The sequence below is a fragment of the Pseudochaenichthys georgianus genome, chromosome 21 (genome assembly GCF_902827115.2).
Source record: "Pseudochaenichthys georgianus chromosome 21, fPseGeo1.2, whole genome shotgun sequence".
NCBI lineage: Eukaryota > Metazoa > Chordata > Actinopteri > Perciformes > Channichthyidae > Pseudochaenichthys > Pseudochaenichthys georgianus.
The window spans coordinates 6,758,839-6,773,539 of record NC_047523.1 but is presented as its reverse complement, the minus strand read 5'-3'; the positions used below and the strand labels follow the sequence as shown (position 1 = coordinate 6,773,539).

The window sequence follows — 14,701 nt, the reverse complement described above, 5'->3', positions numbered from 1 at the left end:
CGGAGTACACATGCTGGGGTTTAAGGGATAGGAAACACTCAAATTTAAAACATATAATTAATAAATGGGTGAAAATTGCTTGTGCCCATAATGGGCAGCATTAATATATATACACACATGCCAGCTAAGGTAAGAAGAGCTTTATTTAACAGCTGGTCTTATGTTTGTGACCCCTGTCGTTAATTGATAACATTACATTACATTACATTACATTAATTGATAAGCCTGAAACATGCACTTGTCAAGGTTCAGAGGCAAATTTTGCAAATATGGCAGCAGCCATCGATCAGCTTAAGATAAGTATACTTTATTGATCCCAAGTTGGAACATTTGCGTTACATCAGCATGTGCAACAGTTGTAAATATGCAGTGGTGTTTATTTGTAAATCATTTAGTATAATCACACAAATTCTGTGTTTTATATTTAACAATTCTGTGTTCTTTATTTATTGATTGTTCAATACCTGACAAGGCCGGAGATGACATATCTACATACATCTTATAAGAGTATAATACATTATGTATAATATCAGTTAAAATAAGTGCTTCAACATAGTTAACATTGCTGAAGGTATGCACACATATTGATAGATGTCTTGTAATGCACTATTGAGGAACCTGCGACCCAAGTTTTTAATTCAATGCATAACTACACCATAGTTGTGTAGGCCTATATGATATGTCAATAAACCTTAGAACATCTTGAAATCTTGAAAGGGATGTGCAAAATAGTCATTATATACAGTCTTTAATTAACTATTAGTAGAGAATAACGAGTAATTAATATACTTTATTACTCGTTTCCATTCATGTCAATTGCAGATAAATGTTTAGTCTTCTCAAGCACCAACTATCAAATATCTCTCCTGATTGTTGGCACTTGACAATCACCTTCCCTGAATTTTACTCAGGTGTAACTAAATTTCACATCATTAATCAGAATCTGCAAAGTAACTCAAATAAGTGTAGTGGAGTAAAAATACCAGGTTAACCTCTGAATTGTAGTGGAGAAGAATTACAAAGTAGCAATGAGCTGTCATGTGGGTATATATTAATGCTGCGCATTATGGACACAAGCGATTTTCACCCATTTATTAATCATATGTTTTACATTTGATAACACCAATGTGTTTAATAATGGCAACTTCTAATTGTGGGAAAAACGAAAACGTTCAGTAGAGACGTCCCATAGAACATTTTGCGAAACACAATAGCCAGCATGTGTAGTTCTGGGGGGGGCGTTCGATTCCAGTTTTGGATAGTCTGGCGTGGTTTCGTTCCATTTCAAACAGCTGTTTGACGCTCGGCGTAACCTTGGCGCACTGCCACTCCAACATCCAATCCCAGAGCTTGAAGATTAATCACGGGGACTGTAGTCCTACGATAGCTGGGGATTATGGGTAGTGTAGTGTCTTCGGCCATCCTAAACTCCAAGGGGCCTACGTCTGTTTCCGGTTATTTTTATTTTGAAATTCAGTTCCTGTCGGACGCCAAAAAAGCCCGAGATTATGGAATTAAACCAATAAATAAAAGCAAGGATAATTGTGTGTTATTGGTGAGTAAATAACAGTGTGTTATTTTGAAAAGAATAAAAGATTAAAAAAATACAGATTTCAGTATCCTGAGGCTTTGAGCCCCATTTATTTTCCTCACAGACGGCAACAAAAGTCCGAAATTATACGATTTACAATAAAAGCAATAATTGTGGCTTGATATTGAGTAAAACATGTTTTTATGAACCACACAGCTTCCGGTCTCCCACGACCCCACCGGAGAAAAAGACGTGCTGCAGGCACGAAACACATTACCAGTAGAAATACATTGCTTTTAAAATCGTGCTGTGCAACACGAAAAAAAGGGGGAAATCATGTTGGTGAACACGAAATTCCATGAGACTGGGTTGGAACTAAACTGCTAGACGCCACTAAACCATATCCACTGCTCCCTTAAATGTGACTAGTGACACTAAATGAAAAGTCATGGGGTCATAAAAGTCAGTAGGACATTTCTCGGGGGACCATGAATGTCTCTATAAAACAAAATGTTATATTGACATTTAGAAATGTGTGTGTCATGATAGATTGTAAGTAAAAATGAATCCCAGGGTGCCTCCCCCTATGAATTTCTTCAAAAAGAAATACAAAACAATCTGATTCTAACCTGTGGAGACGGAAGCTGTTGAGGGACCTGTCCATGCAGCAGCGTGGTCAGTAGCATGTCCCCACAGATGACTCTAATGTGTTTGGCCATGACGGTCTGCTGCTCCACACAGCAGTGATTCTCCAGGGACAGAATGACAGGGAAGTCAGATGCCTATCGAACAGGAAAGAGAAGACACAATAATGGCTTTTAAATGTAATCTTTTTTCTTATTTATAGTGTAATTCTATCAGCTCCTGCAATCTCAGTGGTGAAACTATTGTATTGAATTTCCATTTAGTGCGCGTTTTCACAATCCTCTAGAACAGTTTCTGCATTATATCATTCTAAAGTTGGGTAGGAAAGTTTGAGAAGGATACAATTCAGAAGAAGAGATACACCAAGTTTGTGGTTGTTTTCCATGTCCTGTGGTTCAGTCAGCAGGGGTACAGTTGTTCCAGGGTTTGGGAACATGTTTGCTTCACACTTTTATGGCCACAACAGTACTCAACAGTTGGTTTGCTTGGCACCCAAAAACCATTTTCAATTATTTTAGTTGTGTGCAACCATGAATACTTTGGACTTTATTATTAGTATTTGTTTTTGTGGGAATACACAGAACACACAGAACAAACAGTTTTAATAGGAAATAATTTCTTCTGTTCCAATGCTAACTTTTCACAGTGAGGTCTTTAACTAGAAAATGTATTCTCTCAAAAAAAGATTGCTATTGAATTGAATATAAAACCGGACTGGGCTGTAACTGATGGAATATTATTTTTGATTGTGAAAAACCCTTTAAAATGCTCGTGCTGCTCACCTTGAAGGCGTATTCCTTCAGCGTTGATATGACGTCTCTAAAAAGGATCTTGGAAGTTAAAGTGTGACCGTGATACACAACGGGTTCCCCATCACTGCCATCCCAGCAGTCAACCTCCACACACCGGCAGCCTCTCTTCAGGGCCCTACACACACACACACACACACACACACACACACACACACACACACACACACACACACACACACACACACACACACACACACACACACACACACACACACACACACACACACACACACACACACACACACACACACACACACACACACACACACACATGTATAAGTGTATCTCAGTTGTGTGCTACATGTGTGAAGTACATGTGAAAGGGAAACTCTGGAAAATGTCCAAAACGAATTATCTGGAGTTGATATGAGTGGCTTCTAAGTACATTAAATTAACTTCTGTAGGCTTTCTCGTGATTGTCTACCCTCTGGTTCAATGATATCCAGTTCTAAGATTAAACCATGTTGCATGCATGTGCAGCAGCCTCACTGGATGTATGCCTCCAGGCTGCTCTGTCCTCTCAGCTGGTCCTCCAGGAGGTAGGTGTTGTGTGAGGAGGAGATGAAGTAGTGGCTGAGCGGCTGGCTCATGTCCTGGTGAAGCTCCCGCAGCTCAGGTTTAAATATGGAGCCCTCTTGGGAGCACAGGTAGATCTGGAAGCCATCTAAGGACATGGCACCTTGCTTCTTGGCTGCACAAGAGCACAATCCAGGTTTAAATGAACTTACAAACAAATCTAAATATACTCCAAATAAAAGTTGACACAATTTTGTTGCATCAAGAAAACAAGATAACTGACTGGTGACCTCGGGTAGCGGAATACAAAAACATATTTGCATTACAATATAATATTACTGAAATGGTTAACCCTATTGCTTGAGGTCCACCCACCTCATCCATACAATGCTAATATCAACCCTTTATCACCTGCAACCACTCTCTGGAAAAACACTGAGAGTACTACATATTAATATCCAATAATGCATTTTTCATTTGAATAGCTTATACATGTTGCTAATACTGCATCAATCATTTGTGACTGTATTTTAGGGGCAACTGGCCAACTCCTCTTAAACTCCAGCCTGTCCTCAGAAATCATGTGGGACGTCAACGAGAAACGCAGTTCTGCCAGTCACGGACATCTTTACCTGATTCTGATGGTTCGTAGCGGTTGATCAGCTCCTGGGCATGGGAACTCTTCTCTCCCTCCTGCTGCTCCATGCTCAGGAAGTTCTCCAGCTCCTCCAACATCAACTTCTCTCCATCTCCAGAATAGTCCTGGAACACCTTCCACACCTCATCCCGCTGAGTCAGCATCTTGTAGAAATAGACAAACTGCTCGATTTCCAAAGAGCCACTGTCCGACTTGTCTGCCATCTGTGGAAATAAAAAGGCTTTAGTCATTTATTTGTTGCACCTACATGTTTTAGATTTTGTTACATGGTGTCTGGGAAAGTGTTTGGATCCTTTGCCTGGATAAAAAGGATTTTTTTTCCATCTGTTAACGGAAACCTTTGGAAGGTTTCACTTTTTTGGTCCAAAAAGTGTTTTGTTGGAATGTTGGCCATATGAAGCTGGAGAGCTAAAAGTACACAAAATATAAAAGCGCTATTGGCGCCAATTAAAAACATTTCATGTATCACAGGTAGAGGTGCCCTTCAGCCTCTTGGTCAAAGTGAGTCAACACTCAATACTGAATTCAACAATTTTTTCACAGATGAACTAATAATTAAAAACATTAAATTAACAATTTTTTCACAGATGAACTAATAATTAAAAACATTAATTTAATATTGTTAAACAAGTTGCACCACACATTGTAGCCCCCCTAGTAAATATATGCAATAAATCGTTCCAACAAGCTATTTTTCCCAATGAAATGAAAATCGCGAAGGTGATTCCGGTTTTCAAATCTGGTGATAAATCTAGTTTTAATAATTATAGACCCATTTCTTTACGACCACAATTCTCAAAAATCCTGGAAAAACTCTTTAGCAACCGTCTGGAGTCATTCCTCAGCAAATGTAATATACGATGCCCCAGCCAATATGGATTTCAGAAATATCACTCTACTTCTTCAGCAGTAATTGAACTGGTTGAAGAAATTGCCAACAACATTGAGAAAAAAATGATTACAGCTGGTATATTCATTGACCTTAAAAAGGCTTTTGATACTGTGAACCATACCATACTGCTACACACAACAAATTAGAACATTATGGCATAAGGGGTCAAGCCAAAGAATGGGTCAAGAGTTATCTGATAAATATGCTACAATATGTGGACATAGACGAGGCGAAATCAAACAATCTTCCTATAACATGTGGAGTCCCTCAAGGATCAATCTTAGGTCCAAACTGTTCCTGATTTATATTAATTACATCAACACCTCAGACATGTTAAAATTAATTTTGTTTGCCGATGATACCACCATTCTCTGCTCTCTGAAAATTGTAAATGCAGAATTAGAAATACTATGTAACTGGTTTGCAGTTAATAAATTATCCCTTAATGTGGCCAAAACAAATTACATGTTATTCAATACAAAGTCTGAGAGTAGAAATCACTGTATTATACGGATTTGCAGTACTGAGATAGAGAAAGTTGGTGCATGTACATTTTTTGGACTCATTGTTGATGAAAAACTCAACTGGAAGCACCATATAAATTATGTACAAACTAAACTGTCAAAAACAATAGGTATTCTGTATCGTACTAAGAACATTCTCGAGGAAAAAATACTCAGAACTCTTTATAACAGTCTATTTCTCCCTTACCTTTATTACTGCTACGAAATATGGGGAAACACGTACTCAACAAATCTACAAAAAATAATAACATCTAAAAAAAAAGTATTACGAATAGTCTGTGGTGTTGGTAAATATGAACACACAACTCCCATATTTAAAAAACTCAATCTATTCAAATGTGTTGATATAGTTAAGCTTAAAACAGTACTGATTATGCACAACATTTTCCATAACAAAATGCCTACTAACATTCAAAAGCAGTTCCAAACCACAGTCAGGAAATACCCAACCAGGCATCCTAACTGGTTGTGTAGCAAGCCCTGTAGAACAACCATCAAATCACACAGCTGATCCAGAATCGGAGTTAGAACGTGGAATGGACTTCACCCTGACCTTTCAAGTATTACTAGTCATCATCAATTCAAAACTAAAGTAAAAACAATTCTATTTGCAGATAACTCCAGCTAACAAGTATTGGATATTCCCAGTATTACTTATATATGCATTTACTTTTTTCTTGCCCTAACTCTTTTTTTTTTTCCAGTTTTTTATTAGTTTTCTTTATTTCTTTTTACTCCTTAATTTCTATACGTTTTTGATGAAATAAATGCCATTATTATATTGATGCTAATGATGATGTACGGGAGAGCCCATAAGCTATGCTTCAGCCCTCCCGCTTCTACTCATTTTGTTCATCTGTGTGTATGAATTATACGTTTTTGTTTTTGTATGATTTTAGTAGAATAAAAAAAAAATTAAAAAAAATAATAATAAATCATAGAAATAATTTACTGTCAAAATATGTTTCTCACCTTTCGTTAACTCGTAAACACAGGAGGAAAACCGATTTAGATCAGACTCAAAAATATATATCACCAAAAAAAAGCCACCTTAGGGAGGCAGGTTCCAGAAGAAGTAACCTTATCCAAAGAAGTTAGAAAGCTCACCGTGAAGAGATGGAAAGCATGGTCCTCACTCATTTCCACGTTCATCATCTTCAGCAGTTTCCGCACCTCTTTGAAAGTCATCTTACCATCTTTGTTTTTGTCAGCTTTCTTAAACCAGTCCCAGACCCACCTGAGAAGATGCTAAGGGAAAAGACCTTACACAAAATAGGACGCAACAACAATTCAAGGGAGCTCTATTAAGAAACCCGATGAAAACAACTCCAACTTTGTGAGCTAAAAAAAATATTTGTGGTTGTTTGTTTGGTGTTTTTTTTCTGGCTAATTAAAGGTGGGGTAGGTCATTTTGGAGAAACCAGCTCGAGTGCGCTAGAATTTGAAAATACAGAGCCGGAAAAAATCTGCCACTTCCTTACAGAGCCCCTCCTCCAACACACACGAACGCGCACATGACCAATGAGGGCACGAAATAAGTTTGTGCACAGATGGAAGGCTGACAGGCAGGTAGGCCATCCAGTTATTTTAGCCGGGCCAGCTCAGATGATTGGTCGTGCTTTTTACAGAGCTACGGCTTCCACGGATGAGATTTTTTTTTATGGATTTGTTGTCAAAGCATTTAAGATATTCATTGCTATCGGGATGTTAAGAGCATTCCATGGAATATAACAAAAAGTGTATCTCGAGCCGGTTTCTCAAACTTACCTTCCCCACCTTTAACATTAGAAAAAAAAGAATGGGTATGTGTAATGTATGGGTCTAGCAAGACTACTTTGCCTTGTTCAGAGAAGACAGCAAATGAGCCAGTGTTGGGCACCAGATAACACCAGACTAAACTTTTATATTATACCAAACAAAGTAATCCAGTGAAAGGATACTGGTCCAGCCTCTCCTTCTCATCCATGTTTTGAGCCTTGTGGATCAGCTTGCGCACCCCCTGGATCCAGGCCTTAGCTTCCTCTGGCGTCTCAGCCACAAGGTCCAGGTTGCCTTGGCGACCGTGAAACACTAAGGTGAAGCAGAGGTCAGCAGGGAACTCCTCAGCAGTACTCAGCAGGACCTCCGACTGGTGGCCCTCACGCACTGCCTCCATCTCTGTGACTGAGACTGAGACATGGGGAAGGTTCAGTGTTTGGAGGATTACACTATTTCTATTGTCTAATTTGCACTGCTCATGCTTATACCCAATAACAGATCTCAGATTAAATCTAAAAGGTATATTTGTATTATAGTGATTTATTGTATTTCCACATATCTGTCATAATAACTTTGTATTCTTGGTAAGGAACCATTGTTGTTAGGGACTTTAAGTTCTGTATATATTGAGCTATGTCACAGTTGGAGTTAACTTTAACGGGACCCCTGGGCAAATACAATTGTTTGTGGCTTCCTCATAACCCAAACAATACATGGCAACTCCATTACTATCACAAATGCCTAGAAATGTACACGGCCTGACCCAATGCTGTTGATTAAGCACTTAAATAAGATTAGAACACAGGGTTTCTCTACACGGGACACACGATTGAGTATTATAGGACCCATTATGGGTGATATTGTACTTTAGAGATGAAAATTAATAAATGTTTTCGCCATAGCCAAGTGGGGCACCTGGACGGCCCAAAGAAACAACTTTCATGTTAGTACTGTATGTAGCTGAACCCTGAAGCATGGCTCTGTCTTTAGGGAACAACATGTACCTACCTGCATGTCTTACACTTTGTATTTAGCATGCTTGTTTAATTAGCACAAAGGCTAATACTGCCCTGTTGCACCTCCCATTATGGAGCTTTATGAAAGGGGTCATGGCTCATATCAAAACTGGCCGTCAACCCACACTGATCACCCTCCGATTAAAGTCCCAATTAGCTGTTAACCCCACTTTTGACACAGTAAGCTAGGCTAAGCTAATCTATGAAACTGCTAGCTTCAAATACTGTACAGACTTGGGGGTGATCTGTATATCTAACTTTCTGCAAAACAACTTCCCTCGCTTGTCTTTCTCACTAATCACCTGGCCAAAATCAGTAATCAGCACACCTACCTATCAATCAAGTTAGCTCCTTCTCTACTGAATCCTGCTCCAATACCAAGTATCTGCTGGATTGTTGCCATACATGGAAACCCTGCCAGTCCCTCTAACTCCTCCAGCCAGCTTGCCAGCTTAACCCCGGACCCCCTTTTCCCCTACAGCAACTTACGTAAGCGTGCTAATAAAGAACATCCCTTTCACCCACTTGCTTGTCCCTTTGTCTGTATTTTGGTACAGCACTGTAGCCCTAACACTTTAAGACTTGGAGAAATGATAGGACCGTGAGGTTGAGTTCCAGATTTTCCAATAGAAAAAAGTGTTTGTATTCTGTATTTAACATGTCATTTGACCCCCACATTTCCTGGAACCCAATGCATTATAATGTGGACTTTTTATTCAGAGACTGGCTGGATCATATGAATAAAACAACAGTTAATATTTCAGTACATAATGCATGCTAACATGTGCACATGTTGAAGCACTCACAGGTGGAGTGGCCCATTCCTGCCCATCTGGACTTGTACCAGATAGTCATGCCGTCCTCCAGGAGGCGGAAATGTCGCTGCTTCTTCCATGAACGTGACTTTACTTTTCTCAGAGTCGACCCTGCCATCATCACCTTGATATGTGGGTCATCCTGGATGCCTGCACAGTAGTCATGTAAAAAGTCAAAGGTAAGGATCATGTCACACCTCAGGTACTGTACTGTCATAAGGGATTCAGTTAGGATAAATAAAACTGAGCTCAACTTCTTAATAGCACATAAACCTTCTAACAGATTTCAAAATCATCACCATTTTTCTATCATCAGTGAAAGTGAATAACATTTACTTACGTGAACCTTCAGGATCCATTGCTATTCTTGAATCATGCCAATGGAAATGTGCTGCTAAAGAGAAACAGATGTCGGTGAATTATTCCAAAGCTTTTCTCTGTTTCCAAACAATGTGGATTTTGTAAAAGCTCTAAAAGCTGTTAATTCAACTGATTCATATACTATCTCAGTACAAAGAATTACAGCATAATACTAATCTCCATCTGTCCACAGAGGGTTTTCTGAGCACACTTTCAGCAACACCCTGATTCAGAATGATAAAGTGTCTCACAAAACTACTATCAGTACAACAATGTATTTATGTAGCACCTTTTGTGCAAGAAATGCAGCACAAAATGCTTTAAAATAAGGGGAAATAGACATGGTTTGAACACTAAAGCAGGTATAAGCAGCAAACAATGTGGGCTTCGTAAATAATTGGACAGCCTTCTGGGGAAAACCTGGTCTGATTAAGAGGGACGGCATTCATCCTACTTTGGAAGGTGCAGATCTCATTTCGGCAAACATCTCAGGGCTTTGTGGACTTAATCCATGACAAACTGGAGTTGAGACCAGGAGGCGGAGTCGCAGTCTTACACGCTTCTCTGCGCTCTCTCCTAGGCAGTCATCCATAGGAATCCCGAACCCAATAAAATACCCAATATTAGCGGTGTGTGTGTCTGCCCAAGGACAATTTAAGGTAAAACCTAATAGAGGTGTCATACATAATAATAACCTAATAAAAGTAAATGTAACAACTACTACAGTGCAACAAAACAGGAAGATTAAATGTGGTCTCTTAAATATAAGATCTCTAGCATCTAAAGCAATATTGGTAAATGATTTAGTATCAGATTATAATATTGATATATGCTGTCTCACTGAAACTTGGTTGAGACATGAAGAATATGTCAGCATAAATGAGGCCACTCCACCCAGCCATATCAACACTCATATTGCTCGAGGCACGGGCCGAGGAGGTGGAGTTGCAGCAATCTTTGACTCAAGTTTACTTATCAATACTAAACCAAAATTAAATTATACCTCCTTTGAAAGCCTCGTTTTTAGTCTTACTCATCCGACCTGGAAAACTTTGCAGCCAATCTTATTTGTTACAGTGTATCGTGCACCAGGTCCTTATTCAGAATTCTTATCAGAATTCTCTGAGTTTTTATCAACTTTGGTTCTTAAAACAGACAAAGTAATTATCGTAGGTGACTTTAATATTCATGTTGACGATGATAAAAATAGCCTTACTGTTGCATTTAACTCTATATTAGATTCTGTTGGATTCTGTCAGAGTGTAAATAAACCAACCCACTGCTATAATCACACTCTCGACCTTGCTCTGATTTATGGTATTGAAATTGAGCAACTATTAGTCGAACCGCATAATCCTGCTTTATCCGATCATTTCTTAGTAACTTTTGAAGTACTGTTACGAGACTACAAAGCATTAGTCAAAAGCTCCTGCAGCAGAAACCTATCTGTTAGTGCTATAGCCACATTTAAGGAAGAGATTCCACCAATACTTAACTCGATAGCATGTCTGCATGTAAGGGAGGACACTTATACAAAATGTACACCACCCCAAATTGATCATGTTGTTGATAGTGCTATAGATGCGCTGCGAATAAAATTAGACTGTTGCTCCTTTGAAAAAGAAGAAAATAAAACAACATAGATTATCTCCATGGCATAATGCCGAAACCCGTAAAATAAAGCAAAAGTCGAGACAACTTGAAAGGATATGGCGTTCCACTAAACTTGAAGAATCTCGTTTAATTTGGCATATTACTCTCAATGAATATAAGAAAGCACTGCGTAAAGCGAGAGCAGCCTACTACTCTTCATTAATAGATGAGAATAAGAATAATGCAAGATTTCTTTTCAGCACTGTAGCCAGGCTGACAGAGAGCCACAGCTCCATTGAGCCTTCTATTCCCATAGCACTCAGTAGTAATGATTTGATGTGCTTTTTTAACGATAAAATTGTTACTCTTAGAAATAAAATTAATGACCTCTTGCCTTTGACCAGTATAGTGTTATCAACAGCTCCCGGAAACGTAAGTTCTAATATTACACTAGATAGTAAACTAGAATGCTTTTCAGCCATTAATCTTGAACAATTAAATTCAATGATTCTCTCTTCTAAACCATCAACGTGCATGTTAGACCCAATTCCAACTACGCTGTTGAAGGACGTTTTTCCATTAATTAGCACTTCTTTATTAAATATTATGAATATGTCTTTATTATCAGGCTATGTTCCACAATCATTCAAAGTAGCAGTGATAAAACCGCTTCTTAAAAAGCACAACCTCGATCGTTTCTGTTCCGCTGAATTGCCAGCTCCTGGTCTGCTTAAAGGTGGGGTATGTCATTTTGGAGAAACCAGCTCGAGTGCGCTAGAATTTGAAAGTACACAACCGGAAAAAATATGCCTCTTCCTTCAGACTTCCTTACAGAGCCCCTCCTCCAACACACACAAACGCGCACATGACCAATGAGGGCACGAGATAAGTTTGTGCACAGATGGAAGGCTGACAGGCAGGCAGGCAGGCCATCCAGTTATTTTAGCCGGGCCGGCTCAGATGATTGGTCGTGCTTTTTACAGTGCTACGGCTTCCACAGATGACTTTTTTTTATGTATTTATTGTCAAAGCATTTAAGATATTCATTTCTATCTGGATGTTAAGAGCATTCCATGGAATATAACAAAAAGTGTTTCTGAAATAAATTACATACCCCACCTTTAACATGACCTCCTCTTGAGAAAGAATATACAGGCACAATGTCCAATGATATTGTACAGTAAAGGCTGTAAATGCCAAAGTATGAGAAGGGCGAGTCAGCATTTAGGTCTTAATCCATTCACAATCAATCTTTACTCATTAGACTGAGAGGCTGGAGCATGGCAAGTCCTGCAGTCTGTGTGCTGACAAAGAAAAAAACACATTCAGCATTCGGTGCTCACCTCAGATGTATCTCATAAAATCAATAGAAGACAGATTTTTTACATTTTGATTTACCTGCACGTGATTGAATTGCAATAACTCTTGGATAATGATTTCTAATTGTGGACTTTTATTTTTGATATATGACAAAATGCTACAAGAATATACCACAAAAAAGTGAGCTTTCATGTTTCATACATAAGAGTAACATAATGTCAAACTTGTTTAGCCATGTTGACCGCATGGCCCTATAGGGACTGTGATGTTGTTGTTTGTACCAGACTGTCTATCAACCACAGGATTAACAACAATTACATTTGTTTCATGGTTCCTCAAGGTTATATCATAATGACTTGGGTGCTGCTGTGACTTGTATTTGAATGCATCATGAAGTTCATGTTTCTGTTTTGACAAAAAAAGCCCAACAACTCCAATAATGGATGGATTGCCATTGAATGGGGTACATCCATTAATCCGCAGATGCTCTGGTTAAAAATGAAACCAACAATTATGAATCACAACAACATCCCAAAGCAAACAGTTGTAAAGTGTAAATACAAATGTAGAAGGCTGATGGGACGTCCATGTCCGATACACAAAGCCTTATCAAAATGTGAGCATGCTTTTAAGACACTTGAGTGGCATGATTCCAAAAACCTTCTTCAATGCAAGTTCATCGATTCTTCTTTACCTTGGTGGGCCAAAATATGATGAAAACCTAAAGCAATATGTGGGCCAGATAAAAATGTGTAAGGGAGTAACTTCAAAGGAACTACTCTGCTTAGACTGAGTTACACAAGACCATTGTTTCACGAAGTTCAAGTCAACTCCTTCCTTTGGCCAAAAATCATAAATGTGAGTGTTTTGTAAAACATCCAATCCTTTGAACCCTTACACCATCTTTTTAAAAGCCAAGAAACCCAAACAGAATGAGGCAAATGTGCTGCTTATCAGTGAAAGTGGATACATGCCTGCTATCTCTGTTGTTCGCTGATAAATGTGGATAAAAGATTTCCGGAAAGGGAAGGTTTTCTAAAGTCTGTATATCTGTATTCCTGTCAGACAGCTATCCTTTCCTTTCATTGTCTCCTGAAACAACAAGATCTAACCTTGGGCCCTGAGTATTTCTAAATCCCCTGTGCCAGCCCTCCCTGGCAAGATTAAATGGAATTAAACTGAGTTCTCACCACAGTATGACTGACATTAACCAAGGAATGCTTTCACAGTTGTTTCACAATTTAATATCACACTCCTACTGCAAAAACAGACTGACCATGAAAGCGAGAGTTATTTTCCACAGCTATTTGCTCCATGAGCAGTGAGCTTTTATGGGTTGTGCTTTCACTGCAGAGCCGCGTCTAAGACTTTTTTCTTTCACATCCAAGTTTTTCAGATCCTACGCTCAAAAGATCAACAAGCCCTCCTTCATGCATAACAAGCAGACTTCTACGCTGCAATTAGGTCACGTTATGTTTTATTTTTGGGGCCATGCTGAAGTGTCTCCTGAGGCCAGATGAGTCACAAAAGGCCACTTCTTCAGACTGACCACACACAAACACACAAAGACATGACTAATGTGCATACAGACAGGTTGGAAAGTGGGAATGCACAGCTCAGTCATGAGGACCAACAGCTTGGTACTTTTATCTTGTGTGCTTCTACTTCAAATCTGTTTCCTTCATCACAGGAATGCTTCATTTCCTCTGTAGAGTGAGGATCTGTGTCCTCATATTTACTGCATTTTTCTTGCACGCAATTACGTGAATAATTCAACAAATAAGTCAGGCGGCACTGTAAGCCCTCTAAAATCCATATATAACTCCAAACTGCAAGGGGAGGGAGGATAATGCACAGTTAATTAGAACCAGAGGCAGAAATATGAGACAGAAAGGCATCCCTTCAGCAAAGCCTGTCTGCAACTGCAGCTAATAAAAGAAGGACTGAGTCACATAAACTACAACTAGCTTTTGATTGATAGGGGTAAAGAGTTATACGTACCAAAAGTACAGACCTCACAGGGGTTACTGTGAGTCCAGAGGTGGGTCCTCTTCAGGAGACAGCTGTCCCAGGGAGGTCCTCAGATACTGAGGGGTAGGACCCTGGATGGCTGGATAAATGTAGGGGTGTGTGTACTGGCTCCGTACACTGAGATCCAGACAGTCCAGGGACTGTTAGCTGAGCTCAGGGTCTTAAAGACTGGGAGTGTCTGAAGGGAAATATGGCTCTGCCTCCTCTCTCCTCCCTCTGACTGCTGCCTC

At 39.2% G+C, this 14,701-nt stretch overlaps 1 protein-coding gene across 2 annotated transcripts in view; it reads right to left on the bottom strand.

The window, feature by feature from the left end:
* LOC117466250 (1-phosphatidylinositol 4,5-bisphosphate phosphodiesterase delta-4-like) overlaps positions 1–14,701 on the bottom strand; it is a 24,071-nt gene extending 9,370 nt beyond the window's left edge. Inside the window, exons 1-9 of one of the 2 annotated variants that reach the window (XM_034109394.2) lie at positions 14,442–14,701; positions 9,508–9,561; positions 9,159–9,317; positions 7,519–7,747; positions 6,686–6,815; positions 4,137–4,365; positions 3,478–3,679; positions 2,959–3,103; positions 2,161–2,313 (exon numbers count right to left, since the gene is read on the bottom strand). In XM_034109394.2, coding sequence (XP_033965285.1) covers positions 2,161–2,313; positions 2,959–3,103; positions 3,478–3,679; positions 4,137–4,365; positions 6,686–6,815; positions 7,519–7,747; positions 9,159–9,317; positions 9,508–9,526 — 1,266 coding nt within the window. In that variant the 5' untranslated portion in view covers positions 9,527–9,561; positions 14,442–14,701. The remainder of the gene's footprint in view (positions 1–2,160; positions 2,314–2,958; positions 3,104–3,477; positions 3,680–4,136; positions 4,366–6,685; positions 6,816–7,518; positions 7,748–9,158; positions 9,318–9,507; positions 9,562–14,441) is intronic. The other variant, XM_034109395.2, reaches the window with a different exon arrangement.